General features: G+C 40.5%; 1 protein-coding gene across 1 annotated transcript in view; it reads right to left on the minus strand.

Annotated features, from left to right (window-relative positions):
* LMBRD1 (LMBR1 domain containing 1) overlaps window positions 1–20,847 on the minus strand; it is a 227,987-nt gene that overhangs the window by 114,524 nt on the left and 92,616 nt on the right. Inside the window, exons 6-7 of the mRNA XM_073675501.1 lie at window positions 19,404–19,492; window positions 12,171–12,244 (exon numbers count right to left, since the gene is read on the minus strand). Of these exons, the coding sequence (XP_073531602.1) occupies window positions 12,171–12,244; window positions 19,404–19,492 (163 nt within the window). The remainder of the gene's footprint in view (window positions 1–12,170; window positions 12,245–19,403; window positions 19,493–20,847) is intronic.

Raw genomic sequence — 20,847 nt, forward strand, 5'->3', positions numbered from 1 at the left:
CTTCCATCTCCCTTGCAGAATGCTTCTGTCTGCGTGGGTCCCCCACCCCAAGGGACTTGCATCTATGGTATTACAGGATTTTTTTATTTCCCATGGAACCCCTTGAGAGAGATTTGTCTCGTTTGTTCACCATGTTAATGATAGTTGAGTATCCTTTGATATCACTATCTTTGCGTTTAAATTTCCTCTACTCTCAAGACATTCCATTGGAGAGATCTGAAGTGGAATCTCGCTCAAGTCACTGCCGAGATGCATGTAGTCAGGTATCCTAGGATGGACATAGCCCTTCTTAGGGTAGTCTCTGGATTGTTTATCAGCTCCAAAGCCAGTCTCTTAATTTTCCCCTTTTTTTCTTTTGGAAGAAAAGACATCTGATTTTTTGAATCCAACCAGATTCCCAAGAATATTTGTTTTTGTCTTGCCTCTAGTCGGGACTTTTTTAAGTTTATTAGCCACCCTAAGGCTAAGATTCTTGAGACCCATAATACTGCCAGACTGCATTCAGACTCAGATTTTCCTACCATGAGAAAGTTGTCCAGGTACAGGATGAAAATTACATCTGCTTCCCTTACGTGTGCTGACATTTCTGCCACTAGTTTTGTAAAGACCCTTGGGGCCATGGATAGTCCAAAGGAGAGGACTTGGAATTGCAGATGCATTAAATGCCCCTTTGTTGACCTCCACTGTTAGGAATCTTTGATGACCTTGAAAGATGGGAACATGGTAATAGGCGTCTTTGAAATCTATAGTGGCCATAAAACATTTGGGAAACAGAAGTTTTATTGCAGATTTGAGGTTTCCCATCTTGAACTATTTTAGTACCAGAACTTGTTGAGGTTTTTTAGGTTTACGATGGTTCTGTATGACTGATCCGTTTTTTTATTGTCCTTAGGAATAGGGGGCTGTAAAACCATTTCCCCTCTTCCCCTTTTGGGACATAGGTTAGTACTCCCTTTTGGATTAGAGACAACCTCTTGTTCTAAGGTATTCTGAACTAACCCAGAAGGTTGGTTTTTGTTGACGATATAGGTGTCTGGAGGAGGGGAAAGGAATTCTAACTTCAACTCTTCCCGTACTGTGTCTAGAACCCAGGGGCTTAGGGAAATAATCTCCCAGGCAGGGAGGAAGTATTTTAATCTTCCACCTATCTGGGACCTGGCGTCATTGTCTCCCTGATCTTTTTGAGAACCCGGACAAAAAACGATCCCCCTGGAAGGTTTTCCCCTTGCTCCTTGGTTCCTTCCACTTTGAGTCGTTCTGCTTGGCCCCTCCTTTCCTTAACGGGAGGAAAGGCCTCTTGAATTTTGGTGTGCTCAACTGGGGGAACCCTTTTTTTTAGAGTCTCCTGCTTTATACAGGATCTCGTCGAGAGTGGATCCAAAGAGATAATTTCCCTCGAAGAGAATGCCACAAAGCCTGGACTTTGAATTGAAGTCACCTCTCCTGTTCTTTAACCAGAGGGCTCTTCTGGCCGAATTTGACAGGGCACAGGTTCGGGCTGTCAGACGAACGGCATCCGCTGAGGCATCAGCAAGGAAGTCTGCTGCTTTTGCTATATTGGGTAGACATGCTAGCAGCTCATCCCTAGGGCATTTATTCCGGATCTGGTTGTGTAACTGAACAAGTCATACACTTAAGGATCTCGCCGTGCATGTTGCTGCTATGTTCAGCTTGATTGCTGCGGCCCCTGTTTCCCAAGCTCTTTTCAGAAAACTCTCTCCTTTCCTATCAAGAGGGTTCTTCAGGAGTCCTGCATCATCAAATGAGAGGGAGGAGTTCCTGGAGACTTTGCATAACGCCACATCTATTTTGGGTGCCTTGTCCCAAACTTCTGAGTCCTTCTCCGAAAGAGTATTTTCTCTTAATCAGTTTGGGGATGTAAGCCTTTCTGTCTATTCTTTTCCATTCCCTTTTGATTAGCTGGGTAATGGTTTTGGGAACTGGAAAACACTAGACCCCCCTGTACGGACTTAGAGTTACTATGAAAGTGGAAGAGGTGAAGGAACCCAACAGCTTTCACTAGCCTACTAGTTTCCTCAGGAAGAAAACATGAGGGGTCCTCGTCGCTATTTGAAGAGGATGATGACGATGTGGAACCTGTATCAAAACTTCCTAGCTGGTCTTCTTCCCCGTCGTCTTCTGAATTAGAGTTCTCGCTAACTTCTCTTGCTGCTGTGCCGGCCTTTAACCCTTTAAACCATTTTTTTTATTTCACTTCTAATCATGGATCGCATATTATCCATCAACGAGGGGGACTCTTTCGACAAGGTCCTCTCAATGCAATGCTTTCATAGTAGTTTAGTGTAGGCGGCGACTAGTTTACATTACGCACATTCCTGGTGCTTAGATTTGGCTCGAGTTTTCCTAGGCCTTTCCTAAGCAATGAATAGAAAGAAAGTGGACACATTTAATAAGGTTTTTCCAGGGTTTCACCCCTAACTTACCCCACCTGATGCAGTACTACCAAAGTCGAAGGGGCAGCTTCCATGGGTTCTCCAGGCTGAGTTGTGTCCTCCATCCTTGAAAACCTGTGCAGCACTAGGTGGAGGAAGGGGGGGAGCTTTTATTCTCTTACTGCCCCCCTAGGAAATACACCCATCTGTCTTCCCTGGGGAAGCACTCTGCCCCTTGGGCCGTGCCCAAAGATGACACCCCAGCTCTGTCCCGGGGACGCACCAACCAATCTAAGCGGTGCCCCCAGGACCCATCGCTGTCTGGCTCCCAGCGATGCATTGCACCACCAGATGTGACATAAGACGCCGGTGGGGATTCCGGGGAAGCACTTTGCCACGATAGGCCATGCCCCCGAAACTGAAGTTACGCCGGCCCAGAGATGCCTTGCGCGCTACGTCTGCGAGCGTGATCTCAACGCTTCGGCGGCTGGCATCTGGAGCAGCACCGTCTGACTCCCCCGGAGAGAACCCGGACACCAGGTCTGCAAGGGAGCCACTGAAGCGCTTCTCAGGTAATTTCTTCACTTCCCGGCAGCGCCGGGGGAGCTGTAGGGTCTCCTCAAGGACAGGAAACCACTGAGGAATGACAGAGGGCACTGTCTTTTAAACCTGTAGGGTTTCCTGTCCTTGGGGCGGATCACTCTCTCCTTGGGAGCTGTTGAGGTAATGGGAAAACTGAGATTATGAAAGGTGCCATACACACTAAGAGTTATCGCAAAGCCACCACAACCAATTCATTGATGCGATTTGACAGCCATCATCTTTATATTAAGGAATCCCTACCCTGTGGGTAATTTCTCAGGTTGCGACCCATAAACAGTGTGGACAAGACTTTTACAGATAAATCTCGCAAATTGGCAAGTAGATTATACCAATGTAGCCATCCTTTGGACATTATATGCTTTTTTAAAAATTTGGGGAATAAATCAAAAATGAAAATAAATACTTCTACACCATACAAAAGCAAAAGATAAAAGGTTTGTTATGTCCTTTAAACATGGTCCGCCGAGCAATTCAGTAAGATCAATAATAAATAAATATTGGTACATGATAGAAAGTGACCCTTTGCTAACGGATTTTGCCATACAAAGACTTCTAGTTAAGTTTAGCAGGAGTAGGAGCATGTGGGATATATTGGTAAAAGGCAGGTTCAGGCATACACAAAAAAAAGAAGACTGGCTTATTAATAAAAAAAAACACTTTACTGAACTTAAATGTAGATGCTAACTACTGAGATTATATACATATTGTTAGAATCATGTTAATTTGGGGGGGGGTTACTTGCCTCCTCTCAGTTTTTTTTTACTTGCCAGAATGCATACATACTGTAGTATATGCGATTATTTGTGACTGCGGTCAATTTTAATTTGGCAAAACTATTCGTCCCCTGCACAAATGTATTGGTGAGCATGTGCGCTCACTGCAGTCTGGAAAAGGTTTTCCCAGGCTCATCAGCCATATGAGATAGGTTGATAAGGTGGGGTGGTGGGGCCCAAACCACATGCGCTTTGCAGGATTGCATTTTGAGCAAAATACCTAAAGATGGTGGCGATGGAAGAAAAACATTGTTCTACTGTTCAGAGACACCTGCACAAATATGGACTTCATGGAGGAGTCCTAAGAAGAAAACCTCTACTGCATCCTTACCATAAAATTCAGCGTCAGAAGTATGTAAAAGAACATATAAATAAGCCTGATGCATTTTGGATACAAATCCTGTGGACCGATGAGGTAAAAATTAAAGTCTTTGGCTATAATGATCAAAAGGTATGTGTGGAGAAAAAAGGCCACAGAATTTCAGGAAAAGAACATCTCTCCAACCATTAAGCATGGGGGTGGATCAAACATGCTTTGGGGTTGTATTGCAGCCAATGGCTCAGGGAACATTTACGGGTAGAGGGAAGAAAGGATTCAATGAAAAATTTCAACATATTCTTGATGCAAACATAACATCATCTGTAAAAAGCTGAAGTTGAAAAGAGGATGACTTCTACAAATTGATAATGATCCTAAACACTCGTCAAAATCCACAATAGACTACCTCAAAAGGCACAAGCTGAAGGTTTTACAATGGCCCTCACAATCCCCTTATCATTGAAAATCTGTGGCTAGACCTCAAAATAGCAGTGCATGCCAGACGATCCAGGAATCTCACAGAACTTGAAGAATTTTCCAAGGAAGAATGGATGAAAATCCCTCAAACAAGAATTGAAAGACTCTGGCTGGCTACTTTACAAGCTGTGATACTTTCAAAAGGGGGTGCTACTAGGTACTAAACATGCAGGGTCCTCAAACTTTTTCATTTTTGTAATGCCTATAATACAAACGAAATGTGTCATCTTTAACTTTAGGCCTTTTAGAGATTTATTCATCTTCAACTTGCTTAACTGTTCACAATAAAAGTAATTTTGACCAGGGGTGCCCCAACTTTTACATACCACTGTATATGTATTGCAAGACAAGGCTATTATCTGGATATATTTTGTTTGATCCTATTTTTCCTTGTAACTGGGTATAGTGGTAGTGCCAGCATTTTTAACTTGGTCCTTGTGCACATAGAAATTGACATTTGGTCAACCTTGAAGAGGCTGTTTGATTCAAGAGAGTCAGAGTGCAAATGACATAGTACAACTGTAGCAGGACAACAGGGCAGAGTGCGCAGAAATACAGTGATTGGTAACAAAATCAATGCAGAACTACAGTATGTATGGGTGTACATGGTCAATGGACCAAAACAAACATTTTACCAAGAGCACCACTAAGTTAGTAGATGTCCACTCTCAGACACCAACAACTTCCAACAGTGAAATTTCATGAACTGCACCACATAGGCTCTTCACAGAGGGAACACAAAATCCCAACACTATTCAATTAAAAGAAAGGATTAGAAAAGCTCTGTCTTTATAGCTATGATCTTGTAGCCCACGTAGATGTATTTAGAAGGAAGTTCAGTCGCTACTTTGTCTTTCTGCCAATGTGATGCTATAGTGAGGTATCATGGGACTGATAGACTCACATGAACGTAGTGATGTAACAGGGAAAAATTGAACTGTCACCCCCTCAAAAACAATATTAAATGATCTATACAATAAAATAGGAGACACAGCCCCTATAAAACACATTAGCATTGTATCCTTTAGTGGTGCAGTGCCTGAGAAGAATAGTTTTAATTTGCATCATAAAATGAGGGTGTTTCTGTGCAGAACTTGACGTTGCCATGAGTTTGTTGCAGTTACATCTCCTCATTTTGAATGTTGAGGACCTTCCTCAACAACTTCTAATTTCCAGAGAAAACACTGTCTTAACTTAAAAGGGTTTTCCCACAAATAAAAGTTGATTTTAATCAATAGATCTTGGAAGAATAATATCTTCCACAATTGGATGTATTTAAATAAAATGTTCCTGTGCTGAGATAATCTTATAAATGTGCCCCTGCTGTGTACTGTGTAATGGCTGTGTCTGACCGTGCAGGAACATGGTCTGATCATACCACAGCTCCTGGGCAGAGGAGGGCGCAAAAGAGTATACAGACATTAAAGCTGAGGATTACAAATGATTTTTTCTTTGAAGTAAAACATTGTATATAAACAGGTAGGGAAATGTTTTACCTCACAAAAAGAATCAGCTGTGATCCTCTGCTGTCCTGTCTGTATACTCTTTTGCTCCCCCACTGCCCAGGAGCTGTGGTACGATCAGACCATGTTCCGTACACGGTCAGACACAGCCATTACACAGGGGAACATTTATAAGATTATCTCAGCACAGGAACATTTTATTTAAAACACATCCAATTATGGAAATTATTATTATTCCAAGATCTATTGATTAAAATCAACGTTTGTTTGTGGGAAAACCCCTTTAACTCACGAGTGTGCTCAAGCTCCCTGACACTGCTAAGCCCAGCCGTGCACACAGTGTGGGCTGGAGCATTACCCCCCCATGGCTCCTTTTCCTTAGACTCTCAATGTTTTTTTAAAGGATATTCCCATCTTAAAAAAAAAAAAGATGGCATATCACTAGGGTAAGCCATCACTTTATGATAAGTGGGGGTCCAAGCTTTGGTAACCCCACCAATCCTTCATCACAATCACTTTCTCACGGCACAGAAGCTCTCCAGTCCACTTGGCTGTGCAAGGAACTTCAGCCCGTCCCATGCAGCACCTTTAATCTGAGGATCAGTGTGGGCCCAAGAAGATGGACGCCTCTGATCATTAAGTGATGCCAAAGTCTATTACTTTTATTGCATTTAATTGAGCACACTATGTAAGCACACACACGTAGAGACATGTAATAAGGGTCTTTACCTTTTCATAGCACGTACACACAATGATGGTATAGGTCTACTCCTAGTGTGCCGTGTATGAGCAAACCGCGATATTTTGTTCTCTCAGAGGAAATTTAGAATGAAGGAGTTAAAGAATACATCAGACGCAAATGTTATAATAAATATTGCAATAATGGCATACAGAAAAAAAAAAGCTCATTTTATGCTTTGCTGTTTGAGAAACAGATACAGAGAACAGTCACGATTCTGAGCATAAATTGAATAACACTGCCCCCTAGTGAGTATTATAATAAAATATAACAAAATTAAAAAGGTTTCAAAATAAGAAACATTTCTGGTAAAAGGAGTAAGGTAGCAAGTAAAAAGCAATCATTCAAGAGAAACTTTTACATTTGCTTAGACAAATCCTAAATGACCCTCCTAAACAATTGGCAAGGTCTTATTATTGGGCATCAGCTGACTAGTACTTTATGAATGAGTGTAACATTGCCATTCATGTTAATTAACACATGTAAAAAATAAAGTGTTTTTAAGCAATTACAACATTGAAACCTAAAAATATTAAGGGATACAAACACTTCTAAATCAGCCATAACAACATTAAATCTTCCTGCCTAATATTATGAAGGTTCCATTTGTGCCACTAAAACTGTTCTGACCCGTCAAGGCAAATCCATAACCAGGGCTGTGGAGTCAGTACGCCAAACCCGACTACTCAATTTCCCTGACTCCCGACTCCACGGCCCGGCCTCACTACTGAGCGTGTACATAAAGTGCAGCACAAATTCATCTCAACTAAAAGCCGAGATCCTTAGATCAGGAACAGAACAGACATTTATAGGACATTTCATAACTTTCCCAAATTTGAATGAAAACATTTACAGCACATACTGCATTGGGTACAGTAGTTCAATGTGTTACATATTTTACGAGTCGGTCCATTTTATACCGACTGATAGCACGAAAATGGTCACAGACTGACTCCACAGCCCTGTCCACAAGACCTTCAAAGGTGTCCTATGATATTTAGCAGCAGATCCTTCAAAACCTGGAAGTGGAGAGGTTGCAAGTCTATGGATCAGTCTTGGTTTTCCAGCAAATCCCACAGATGATTAATCTGATAGATAAACGTTGAATTTGGAAGACAAATGAACACCTTGACCTTTACCTTGTTTCTCAAAGCATTCCTGAACACTGTTTTTCAGAGCGGCAAAGCACCTTATTTTAATGCTTAGGTAGATGGTACATAGTAAAATAGCATTTTAAGGGTTGTCCACTAGTAGGACGACAGCTTCTTGATCTGAATTTTTGCCCCTTTAAAATAAAAGTGGTGTTGGCACTCACATTCCCAGGGCTCACATACAATTTTTATGACACGCGAGTCCTGCGCATAATGAATACTGGCGTTACGGTCTCTGCCTTCAGACGTATCTGTAATCAAGAGGAAGTGAGCAGCCAGGCGCAGCACTCACTTTATATTGATCACATATACGTCTGAAGGCGGGGACAGTGACGCCAGTGCTGATTGGGCGCCGGGCTCATGTGTCTTAACAACCGCATGCGAGTGCCAACACCTCTTAAACTACGCCGGCAGGGGAGGAGAGTAGGAGCTTTTTTTTATTTTCACTAGGGAAAACATTCAGATCAAGAAGAACTCGAGCACCAAAAACAAAGGTTTCTTCCAATAGTGCCATTTTTTCATAAAGGAAGTGAGGAACACACACCTGGTTGTCCATATGACATAAAAAGAATTTGTGATAAGTGAAGCCAGGCCACCTTCATCTATTGCTCCGAGGTTTAGTATTGATGTTCACCTTCCCATTGTAGGCGTTTTTGACTGGTGAACATCAGTCAGCATAAATGGTCTGTGACATGCTGCAGACTGACTAAGTAAAGCATCCATACTACCAATGATCATTATCTTCAAATCTATACCTTTCAATATACAGCAAGCTGTGATGTGCTGTTATCGAACTACTTTAAATGTACTTTTTTTTAGCAACTTCTGCAATATTAAACAGCACATTGCATGGGTGTTGTCCAGTGAAAACAAGTCACTACCTATCTACACGACAGGTGATCACTTGATGATCAGTGGGGGTCCAACAGCTCAGACACACACCAATTGGCGTTTGATTAGAGTGGCAGTGAGCTTGTGTAGCCTGCGCTCCATTCATTCCCTACGGAGCCGTTAACCACTGTACTTGGCTTTTTCCCGCAGCTCGAGAGAATGAATGAAGAGGCGGTCTAGCGCTTGACCTAACGCTCCATTTTACAATAGGGATAAAAGTTCCTTGATCAACCGATTGTTGCTGGCACGGATGGTGGGACATCAACCAATTAGTAAGTTAACAGTTATTCTGTGGAGAAGTAATCACTTGTTTTCACTGGAAAATACCTTTATTAAGTTCTGGATACCCATAAATCTATTGCTAGTTAACCGGTTGTTATTAACAAATTACCCTGAGGGGCAAAATGAACCTCTTTTTAGGACTTGTAAATAATTTAAACAGCAAAAATCAAATTTTAATAGCATTTTTAAATAAGTCCTAATATTAAAAATGCAGTTATTTATATTTCTCTAGCTATACAACAGCTGAAGTCCGTGAAATAGAGTAGAGTTATTGAGGTAGGTATATTCTGAAAGATATATAACCACATAAGCAGTTAAAAATCGCTCATAGCCTCTCGAACAGGTTTCACCTAGATAGGTGTCATCAGGGGATTGAGGCTATAAATACCCATAAACTTGTTGCTAGTTCACTGGCTGTGCTCACTTGGACTACATTTTATAGGTACCACCATGAATCATAACACAAGACCTACCATTTTGTAGATGATCTTAATCAGTTGTCAAGCCATGATTATTTGGCTCATCAAAGCCTATAAGAGACTTACGCTTTCGTAAAGACAACTTGCTGCCCAATATATGCCATCCCTTGTCAGAGGCTATTGTAATGAGATAACCAAAGTGATTTAGACTACAGAATGGTGAAGTGAATGTGTCAGATAATCACAAAACTACATTAGCAAGAGTTAGCTAAATAATTCACTTATAATAAACTGTATTGAGTGGTATACTTTGTGAAATAAAACATCTACAGATTCTAAGTGCCAATCTATATTACAAACTGTCCATGACCTTAGCTAGAAGGAAGCCCCCTCCTCAAACATGGCTGCCACCCTTAGAGTTTTTGCTGCAGATTTTACTCACACTGAATTGGGAAAAATCTGCAAAAAGTACACATGTAAAAAACGCGGCACAGTTTTTTCTCTTTTTCCAAGAGATGCAGAAATGGTGCAGAAATGTCTGCTGCAAATACTTAGCTCATCATTACCTGTTAGTGTTTGAGCACACGTTATGTAGACGTCTCTAAAGGAAGTCTGCTATTTAATGAAGTCTTGTTATTATAGAATTGAGATAAGTATTTGGTAGGAGGGGGCGATTGTGTTGTGAGCTACCATGCTCATACAACGGCCTGTAGTTCCACTGTACCAGTAACATGGCAGAGAGTGCCAACAACATTCAAGTCAATGGGTCCATGTAAACACATACGCCATTCGTGTGACACGTACAGGCACTTTGGAATCAGCGGTACAGTTAGCGCTGTTCCCAAGCACAGGGTGCTGAACACTGTCCTCATCATAGTCCCCTGCTGGCGCTGCACCAGAAGGAACCATGATAAGAGTCGTAATCTGCTCCCGCAGTGTCCACCTGTAAAAATAAGAAATAAAATTAAAGAAAATCCATATACTCACCTGTCCCAAGTGTCCCCTGATGTAATACATGCAACTGATCACACCAAGGAGCAGGGGAGAACGACTCCTGCAGCGAGCGGGCCCCGGAGCTGCGCGGAGCGGTGTCCTGTCACTCACTGAGCGCAGCTCTGGGGCCCGCTCGCTGGAGCGAGTCTTTCTCCCTGACTCCATCGGTCGCAAGGATTACAGCAGGGGACACTTAGGACAGGTGAGTATATGGATTTTTTTAATTTTATTCTTATTTTTACAGGTGGAGACAACAGGAGCAGACTACTACTCTCATCATTATCCCCTGCTGGTGCTGATGGCAGCGCCGGCAGGGGATTATGAGGAGGGCAGCGTTCAGCACCCTGCATTTGGGAACAGAGCTAACTATGTCGATTCCAAAACGCAGGTACGTGTGCTCCTGATGCGGCACCCGGTACTATTTTTTCCGGTACAGGAAATATCAGAACGTGTGAAACAGGCTGGAAAAGAATTTTGCCCGGCAGGGCATTGCTACTCCTAGACTAGTTCTGCTTCAGATCCTCTAATCATGCCTCTCAGGGTACCAATCACATCTTCAGTACAACCAACACCTGGGTAGGAATGCCAGCATGTCATGTGCACCCTTGAGCTTTCCAGCTATTCTACCATGACTGATTGTATCAAAGATATCAGTCATGACATGGGAAGATTAGAGAATTCCAGGCAGGACTACAGTAGACATTCTGTAGAAGCACAGGGACTTGACTGCAGTGGACTGAAAGAATAATTGTCCAGAGATGAATAGGTGAGCACTACTATGAGTCATGCCAACAATAAGCCATAAGACCATTCATGTGTTGGGTTGCTTTTTTTGTCAGGGAAGTGGGGTCACTCACAATTTTGCCTAAGAACACTACCATGAATAAAGAATGGTAACCAATCATCCTCCAAGAGCAACTTCTCCCAAAGATCCAGGAGCAATTTGGTGATGAACAAGTCACAAGGCAAAAGTGATAACTAAGTGACTCAGTGAAAAACACATTGAAATTTTGGGTCAAAAACAAGGAAACTCCTATCGCAGACCCATTGAGAACCTGTTCTCAATTCTCAAAAACCAGGTGGCCAAACAAAAACAGATTGTAAAACTCCAAACACTCATTAGGCAAGTATAGGTTACCATTGTCAGGATTTGACTCAGAAGCGGATATCCGGCAAGAGGGAGAATTGCAGAAAACTTAAAAAATAAGGGTAAAAATGAGTCTTTATATAAACGTGATGTATTTGCCTATAAAAGTATAAAAACATGTGAAATGCTTATAATTGTACTTCAGTAACCATAGAAACATCTGACTAAAAGATCTAAAGCAGCAAACTGTGTCAATCTCAGAACTTTTGGCCCTGACTGTAATCTTGGGGTAGCGATAGCCTGTTAACTTGCAATCCAGCATATTAAGTCTTCATTTTTAAAATATAGTTCCATTATGCCATTTAAAAGCCCACAGGTTCCTTTAAATAATAGTTCAGAAAAAAAAACCTAATAAAAACAATAGTAGAATCAGCCCTTGGAATAAATAGCATATATTTATTAAAATAGTAGTCCAATCAGGAAAAAAAAATGCAGTTTTGCCATATAAAAAACACACAAAAAAAAACTAGAAAAAAATGTGACCTTCAGGACCCAAAAGTAGAAATTAAGGAAAACTTACTGTGTAGGTGATTGCAGCCAACATTCCTATCAAGGTCAAGGAGCTGATGGAAAATGACAAGCCATCCAAACCATCTGAAAAACAATTTGTCTTATGTGGTGACAAGTCTCTCATGAAAATAACATAATAGATTATTTTTGCTAGTGTTATTGCTGTTCCAAATTACAAGCATCATGCGATCCTTTCAACAATTATTTACATGCAAAAGACATCTCTGCTTTATATGGAGCACAAAACAAATAGACAAGTACTGGTCCGCATATGGCAGGCAAAAAAAAATACATCTGTGTAAATAGAAGAAAAAAAATACCATTATGTAGAAGACATTTTTTTTTACAAAACTAAGAAGAAAATACAAATTATAAGCAAGATTGTTAAAATATAACATTTATTAGACATATATATTAAAATTTTTCTTCAAGTAAAAAAACCTTAACGGGCCAAATAATGAACCCTGGGTCTTCTGATTTACCATCAATAACTTATAATTGTGCATACAAGCAAACCACACCTCAAAATGCCAAATACCAAGTATGGTTTAGAGAAATCAACCTCAATTCATCCAGAGCATTGAATTAAATGTTACCCTTACTAATGTTGGTTGACATTTTTAATAACAATCATATAGGGATACCATGTATGCGCTCAAAAATTAGGTATACAATGAACTCCCATATGCCCTTTAACACAAAAGGTACCATGTACTATACAGTAAAATCCCACATTACCTCTATTCAGAAAGGTACCGAAAGATTGTGTGCCATGCTGTACCCTTTTGTGTGCTGTTCTCTCTACCCCGTACTTCAGATGCTGACCCTTGGTTTAGCCTTTTGGCAATGTTCCAAATGGTTTGTTGCGGACAAATATGTATTGGTCTTAGCCTCCTATTCATGCCTGCTTAACTGTCTGGTTAAGATAAGCCCTATGGTGGGAGGCCATGCTTAACCCTTAAGGTGTGGGACGATGGATGTTTCCTTTTTTTCTAAAAAGTTGAATTGTTATAAATTATTTGGTCCCATTGTCTGATATGTTGCTGCATGATTGTAGTGGCGAATATATCTGAAAATAGAGGTGAGGAGGTGTATTATACCTCCCAGTCTGTTTGTCTGTGAGAGTGGATTATTTTTTCCCTCCTCCCTCCCCAATCACCGCTGTGTCAAGTCCAGTTTTGGATCGGCGGTTTTGGTTGTTTTGAAGCGCTAGTGTGAGTGCCTGAGATGCGCCTCATTGATACATACATGCGTTCCATTAACCGGAGGACGTCACCAGATGTGACGTCGGCGGGATTCCATATGCGTTCCACCCGATGGTTTGCGTTCCAGATACCGGATATACCAGCCCACGTGACCGGAAGTGACGTAGCGGCGTGTCGTTTAGCACGGCAGTTTAAAGGAGACACGGTGTAGGAAGTGACAGGTGGAACCCTGGGTCTTTTGAGAGGAGGATAAGGGCTGCTTGAAATGGTGGAGACCCTCAGCCCCCTTTTTCAGTCTCCCCTGATGAATCTACTTTAGGAGGAAACGCGTTGGGAACAGGATACCTCCAGTATGTTTTGGTCATGAATAATAGGATGACATTACACCAGGATGAATCAAGCCATGATGCACTTTAGGATTGGGTGAGATTGTTTCATTTTGCTTGGTATAACAACAACCAGAAGGATTCTTTCAGTGGGGCTTTGTTGATTTTCCCTGACATAGTCCACGGTACCTTTCGGAATAGAGGTAATGTGGGATTTTACTGTATAGTCCATGGTACCTTTTGTGTTAAAGGGCATATGGGAGTTCATTGTATACCTAATTTTTGAGCGCATACATGGTATCCCTATATGATTGTTATTAAAAATGTCAACCAACATTAGTAAGGGTAATATTTAATTCAATGCTCTGGATGAATTGAGGTTGATTTCTCTAAACCCTACATATTTGATATTTGATATTTTGAGGTGTGGTTTGCATGTATACACAATTATAAGTTATTGATGGTAAATCAGAAGACCCAGGGTTCATTATTTTGGCCCATTAAGGTTTTTTTACTTGAAGAAAAATTTTAATATATATCTAATAAATGTTATATTTTAACTATCTTGCTTATAATTTGAATAATCTGGTAGTTACCCCGATAGCTTGTTATTTAAGAAGAAAATACATTTGTGGCATTGAATATATACACGCCATATTATTCTTTACCAAGTTCAGCAATGTCTACATATGCAGCATTCTATGTCCATATCAATAAGCAGATAGCAAAATAATTAAGTGAAGGAGAAAAGTAAAAAATAAAGAAAAAAAGAGGGGCATGGCTGCAGGAATATAGCCAGAGACCCTACTATTTTAATATTTACATACTAGAATTAGACTGGAGAGGTGGCAAATCTGAATCGGAGAAGTAGTCACAGGTCAATCAACCAATAAAAAGCACAGAAGAGCTACTGAAAGGGAGAACGAAAATAAGAAAAAAAACAATGCACCTAAAGCTTGAAAAATCCTCTGGGAGCAGCAATTATGACGGCTTTCTCCAGTCGGGACTGTGAAACAGCTGTGCTTCTTCTAAGCAGCTGAACAAGAAGTAATGGCATATGTGTTTATCTAATCTACACTAAGAACTTGTCAGCTGCGTTAACCCTTCATAGAGGTAAATTGATTCGGAGAACCTTGGGAATAGATCGGATCTTGCTTTAGGGCAGCTTTTGTGAGGTTTTTTTTTTTTTTTTTTTTTTTTTTAAGCGTTTTTGAGACAAAGCCAAAAATTAATCCAACAGAAAGGAAATGTGTAAGTCTTGATTTCAACCTCACCATTTTTTCGGATCCGCTCCTGGGTTGGGCTAATACTGCACAAAAAGTGCAGGAATGATTACAACCTACCAAGAAATGAGCAGAGAATTGGTGAAAATAATAGATTGATTCTAGAAGCAGCGCCCCTCTTGTCCACGGACTGGTATTGCAGAAGAGTCTCAATCAAGGAGACGATCTGCAGCCTGTCTGAAGTTTTAGTGCCATCAGGTGCATGTACATTTAAAGGGAACCGGTCACCAGAAAAAAAACACTATTAACCTGCAGATATGGGGTCAATCTGCAGGTTAACAGCATTACTAACCTGCCCGGCGCCTGCACTTAGCCGAACGCTGCCGGGAGAAAATTAACTTTATTCCCCCCAGCGGCCTTTCAGTCACGAGGGCGGTGCCGGTTCAGCAGCTGTAACTGCACATCCGGCCCTGACTGACACTGACTCTGCATTAGGGCCTGCTGCCAATCTGGGTCAGGGGCGCGATTACAGCAGCTACTCTCTATACAATGAGTGATGACTCTACTCGCGCTGGAGCGTTCGGCTTAGTGCAAGTGCTGGGCAGGCTAGTGACCTGCAGATTAAACTGTTTTTTTCTGCTGTTTTCCCTTTAAATGACCTCCTCTATTACGTACATAATACATAGCTGTTTAGGATTGTTTTCTTGTTTTGTTTTTTAAAACGCTATACTAAATTGGAGTCTAAATTAAAAATAAATAATAAAAAAAAAAGTTACTTCCAAAAAAAAGGGGGTGAAGGCTCCAGTGGTTTTTTTTTACTGCTTGAATAGGGCTTCAAATTTAAGGCCCCAGCCCCTGGTCTTCTACTCACCCTCTGGCATCTTCACTTTTTCTCACCACCTATTCGGTTCCATGGTACTATCTTGTGACTGCAACTTTTGATCGGCAAGAAGTCAGAAGTTACGTCATAAGCTCTTAATGTAAGTCTATGAGAGTCAGAACGAAGCTCTCATAGACTTGCATGGAAGAGAGACCTCTGGCTCACCCAGCAAACACTGGAGCAATGCGGCGGCTCACAAACAGCCAGAGACAGACGGGAGCAGCGGTGACGTCGCGGGCAACTATAAAACTACGGTCAGGGACGTTAGATTAGAAGCACCACTCCAGCGGTAATATTTAAAAGACGCTGGAGTGGTGCTTTCACTGAAATTTTTGTATGTAGCTTGAAATTTCTGCATGATACCACTTGCCAGGTTTATAGACAATGTCTTGACACCTCCACTTTTCTTCATTTTACATAACAGAGAAAACAGTTGTTCTAATTGGACTTTCATACATATTCCACATACATTAGGACACATTGTTATTCATACGTCACATAGCCAAGACAGCTTCCAAATGTCCAAAGACATTCTGTTACATGGCCCAGTGAAATATGACAGGGATGATGACTGGTTGGTGATCAAAGGATATAGGGAAAAAAAAATGTATCTTCATTCTTACACATTTTTCTTGCCTACTTTGTTGCTAGATGTGATTTATGATGGGAAGATGCAGCTTATTGCTTTGTGTTATTGTTCTGCAAACACTTATATTAACAATCATACTGTGCATTCACCAGATGATGGCAAAGTAACGTAGAATTAAGAAGCCAGTCAATCAAAATAAAGAGTCAGCAGGAACTTTTAGGAAGCCAGGGAAGATAAGCATGCATTGGCATCTATATAAATGGATTTGAAAAAAAAAGATGTTGTGTACTTGCAATAATCTTTCAACACGACTGGCAACATGGCTTTTGGGATTATTCTAACCCTGTTATTTATCACTGTACGGCATGGCCCACTTTCCAGTGAAGGCCAGATGATGGAACATTTATACTTTTACAGGATTTTTTTTTTATTAAACTAACTCCCGTTCCAAACAAACATTTCACACTGTGCACAAATATCAATATATTAACATTTATAAACTTTTTTTTTAACAGTATACATGTAAAAGCAGGTAGTAGTTACATATAAGTTAATATGACACTTATGTGTTATTTTATTCAATTATTACAATTTGATCACTTTAGTAAAAAAAAAAAAAAAAAAAAATCATAGTTCCCTTTCACAAAATAACCCCAAAACTAAAGTGTTCGCATGAACAGAGTTGTAATAATCCATTAGATTGCAGGCTGCTATATTAAAATCCAGTTTATGAACTAGTTTGTACCGTAGCCACAGCTTACATGCACCTGCACATCTATTTAATGCTATAGGTAGTGCTGGTCAATTTCTATATTTTCTGCATTTTGCATTGGAAGAACGTAACCATCTCCAAAACCTTGTACCCTATTCACGCATCTTTCCAAGACTTTTTTTTTTTTTTTAATTAGAGCAAACTATAACTGAATCCTTTGCTTCTCTAGTTCAACTGAGAGACGAGTGTTTAATATACAGTCCCATCTGAAAAAGGTCGCCTTGTCGTTGGCAGATGTGCTCACACAGTTTGATCGAAATAAGTTTAGTGTACTTCCAGATTGCAGGCGATTGCCCGCAATCCAGCTTAGGCCACGACCCCACTATCAGTATTTGGTTAGTATTCGGTCAGTATCTTTTCCTTAGGAGTGGGAGCCAAAACCAGGTGAGGAACAATCAGTGAAAAGGTATAATAGAAACAAGTCACCAATTCAGCATTTATCACCCACTCCTAGTCTTAGCTCCCAATCCTGAGAAAAAATACTGACCGAATACTGATAGTGGGGCCATAGCCTTACAGTTATGTCAGGATGGCACAGACATAGCCTGTTGCATTTGCGAGACTGGACACAGATCTGATCACAGCACTTTAACCCTTTAGATGCTGTCATCAGTAGTGACAGTGGCAAGTGAAAAGTTTGACTGATAGCCTAAATAGGCCAGGAATGGAGCCCAATATGCTGTTTGTCAAAAACTGAAAAGTTATATAATACACTGTACAACATTAGTTGTGCCATGTACCGTCAATGTGAGTCACACAAGTACTGGAAAAGAAAGGAAAAAAAAAGAAAAATATGTATCAACCATGTCCCACCAGTTTTAATAGAACAATGGTTTAAAAAACAAACCAAAAAAAAAAAAACCACAATAACTACACATATTTGGCATAGCCGTAATCTTAACACATACTATAAAACTTTATGATTTATTGTGCATGGTGAAAGAAAGAGGAAAAAAAGAAAATATGAAAAATTATCCTAGAATTGCTGTTTTTGTTCAGGTTATAAAAACAAGCAAAAAGTGATCAAAAAATCGTAGTTATCCCAAGGCAGATTGCAGCCTGCAGACTGTAAGCCTGTGAGGACCAGGGTCCTCTCCCTCTGTATCAGCCTGTCAGTTTGATTACTTTAGAGATACACAATATGTTATACACTGTATGTATGGACTCCTTTTCACAAGTGCAGCACCCTGAAATATCGGTGCTTTAACAATAGATTAAATAATAATGCACCTTGTTAGGAAAAAAACAAGCTGTCATATTGCTCTGTAAATTAAAGAGTTATGACTCACTGCCAGCAAAAAAAAAAAGAAAAAAGGGGGAGGGAGGTTAAAAAGTGATTTTGTTTTGTATAAAATTAGTAAAATTCAGGAAGAAAAGCCTGAAAATTCTCATTTTAAGCTTATTTTTTTTTTCTCCTGTGCAGGTAGCCCCATATATCAGAAACCCCTAATGAAATATTATGCACATTCTGTGTATGCTAAGGATGGAATAAGGAGTGTTACTGACCTGTGTCTAATGGCTAAGGTGCATCATATGAACATTAGCCGCACTCACATGAAGACCTTGGAGATTTTAGAATGTTAAACTTTTATGACCTTTTTTATTCTGGACCATGTCATTTTATTTGCTCACTGTGTATATCGTACAGGACATTTACCGTATGGTGTTTTTCATTTTCTCCCCCAGCGACCAGTTGAAAATGACCCAGGACGGGTCGAAACGTTCACTACCTGTTGCATTTGTCCCTATACCCAACACCATGCCGTTGTGCTTTTTTACACAGAATTTCAGCATTATAAAATCTCCAAGTCTTCATGCGAGTCCGGTTGATTTTGGTATGACTGACTACTTGGGTTAGCACACAGTCCAACCAGCACCTTCCTACTATGCTGAGTGAGCACCAAACCTCTACACCAATGTCTATGGTGAGCACTTTATGAAAACAGGCGTTCTTCCGGGAAGGGCAGGCGAGGACAGGACCTCTCTCTCAAGTCTCATTAGCCCTGCTCAATAAAACACTCAATGGCAACAAACAGTGCCGAACGAGTGGTTACCAAAGAAACCAAAGGCAGCCCATGGCAGAGACTGAAAGTTACCAACAAGGAAGTCCAGCCACCAATGCTAGGGGTCCAATTTTTCTGTGAAAAATTACATTAATGAGCAAAAAGGAAAAAAAAAATCTGACAAGCAATAAGTTATTAATAATTAGATAAATAATACATTTGATGAATGTAGCAAAAACACTTACAACTGCTTCCAAGCTCTTGAAAGAGAATCTTGATTTTATCAAACTCGGAGATGTTTTTGCTAGAAGGAATATCCAGTGGTGCAAATGCACTAAAAACAAAATCAATAATTATATATGACAGTCAGCGCGTTGTTTCTGCTTTTTTTTTTGTTAAAAAGAAAAAAAACAAAAGCTAAAAAGAAGACATGCTAGATTTCTAACTAGACAAAAACAGATATATTATTCAATAACACATACAACTCACAAAAAACAAAGAAGAACCAAGTAGCTATTAGAATGTCAGATTTCCCAGGCAACACTTAAAGCACCACTCCAGCGTTTGTTTTTTTTCAGCGCTGGAGTGGCGCTTTAAATGTAAGCCCCCTGTCCCAGGTCAAACTCGTCCTCTGGCGTCTTCTCAGTTTTTCAGTGCCACTCCGGTCCTGCAACACCATCTTGTAAGCGCAGCTTCTGACTGGCTGAAAGTCCAACGCTATGTCACAAGCTCTCAATGCAAGTCTATGAGAGCCAGAACGAGGTTCTCAAACTTGTACTGAAAAAGTGACCTCCACGCAGTTCCATAAAACACTGGAGCTACCGACAGGTCACTTTTCGTCAGAGAGCAATGTGAGTAACACTGAAAACGATGAAGGCAGAGGCAGGTTAGTATGAGGCAGGGGGCAGGGGGCAGGGGAATTACATTTAAAGCACCACTCCAGCGGTGCAATAAAAAAATACCACACACACTGGAGTGGTGCTTTAAGTGCTTTTTTTCTCTCTCCACATTGAACAGGTTGTTTTAAACAGATTTCTAGGGTTTGTAGCAAAGCATATAGCCTCTAGATGAAGATACACATTTGAAAGCAAAAAAGTCATTTTGTATTTTTTTTATGCACGCATGTACAGTATAATTAGTAAACTTAAAGTCTACTTGGCTTTTCACAAAACTTTTCATAATTAAATGTTGTGTGTGTAATGAGGAATAACATTAAATTTCCTGTAACCTACTTTTTTCACCAGTTTTCCACCCTCTGAAGGCTCTAATTTTCAGCAGTCTCTGAGCTGGTAGGTGAAACTAGAAGCTATTTAGTCTTCTCTATAAAATACACAGAAAGAAGGGTTCCTTCTCTTTTTCTGTAGCCCACAGATGAGAGCAGCAGCATGGAAGAAACTAAATAGCAGTACTGAGCAGAGTGTCTGCGAATCCAGGACTGAAGCAAAATAAATTTGGTCTCACTATGCAGGAGCACCTCACTCTTCTTCCCCCTTTCCACTCAATAGACTTCAATATGCTTTGCAATGCGTCCGATCACTGTGCTGGCAGTCCTTTTTGCTTTGACCAAGCTTGAAATGAGCATTTTTTTCCCCTAAAGTAAATTACGTGTTCATAAGGCAGTGGGAAAAAGTGAACAAATGGCTCATAAATGAAAGAGAAATGGCTTAGAAGTGGAAAAAAAGAAGCAGA

This window comes from Phyllobates terribilis, unplaced genomic scaffold (assembly GCF_046119375.1).
Source record: "Phyllobates terribilis strain yellow unplaced genomic scaffold, ASM4611937v1 Scaffold_3__8_contigs__length_932513732, whole genome shotgun sequence".
NCBI classification, from domain to species: Eukaryota; Metazoa; Chordata; class Amphibia; order Anura; family Dendrobatidae; genus Phyllobates; species Phyllobates terribilis.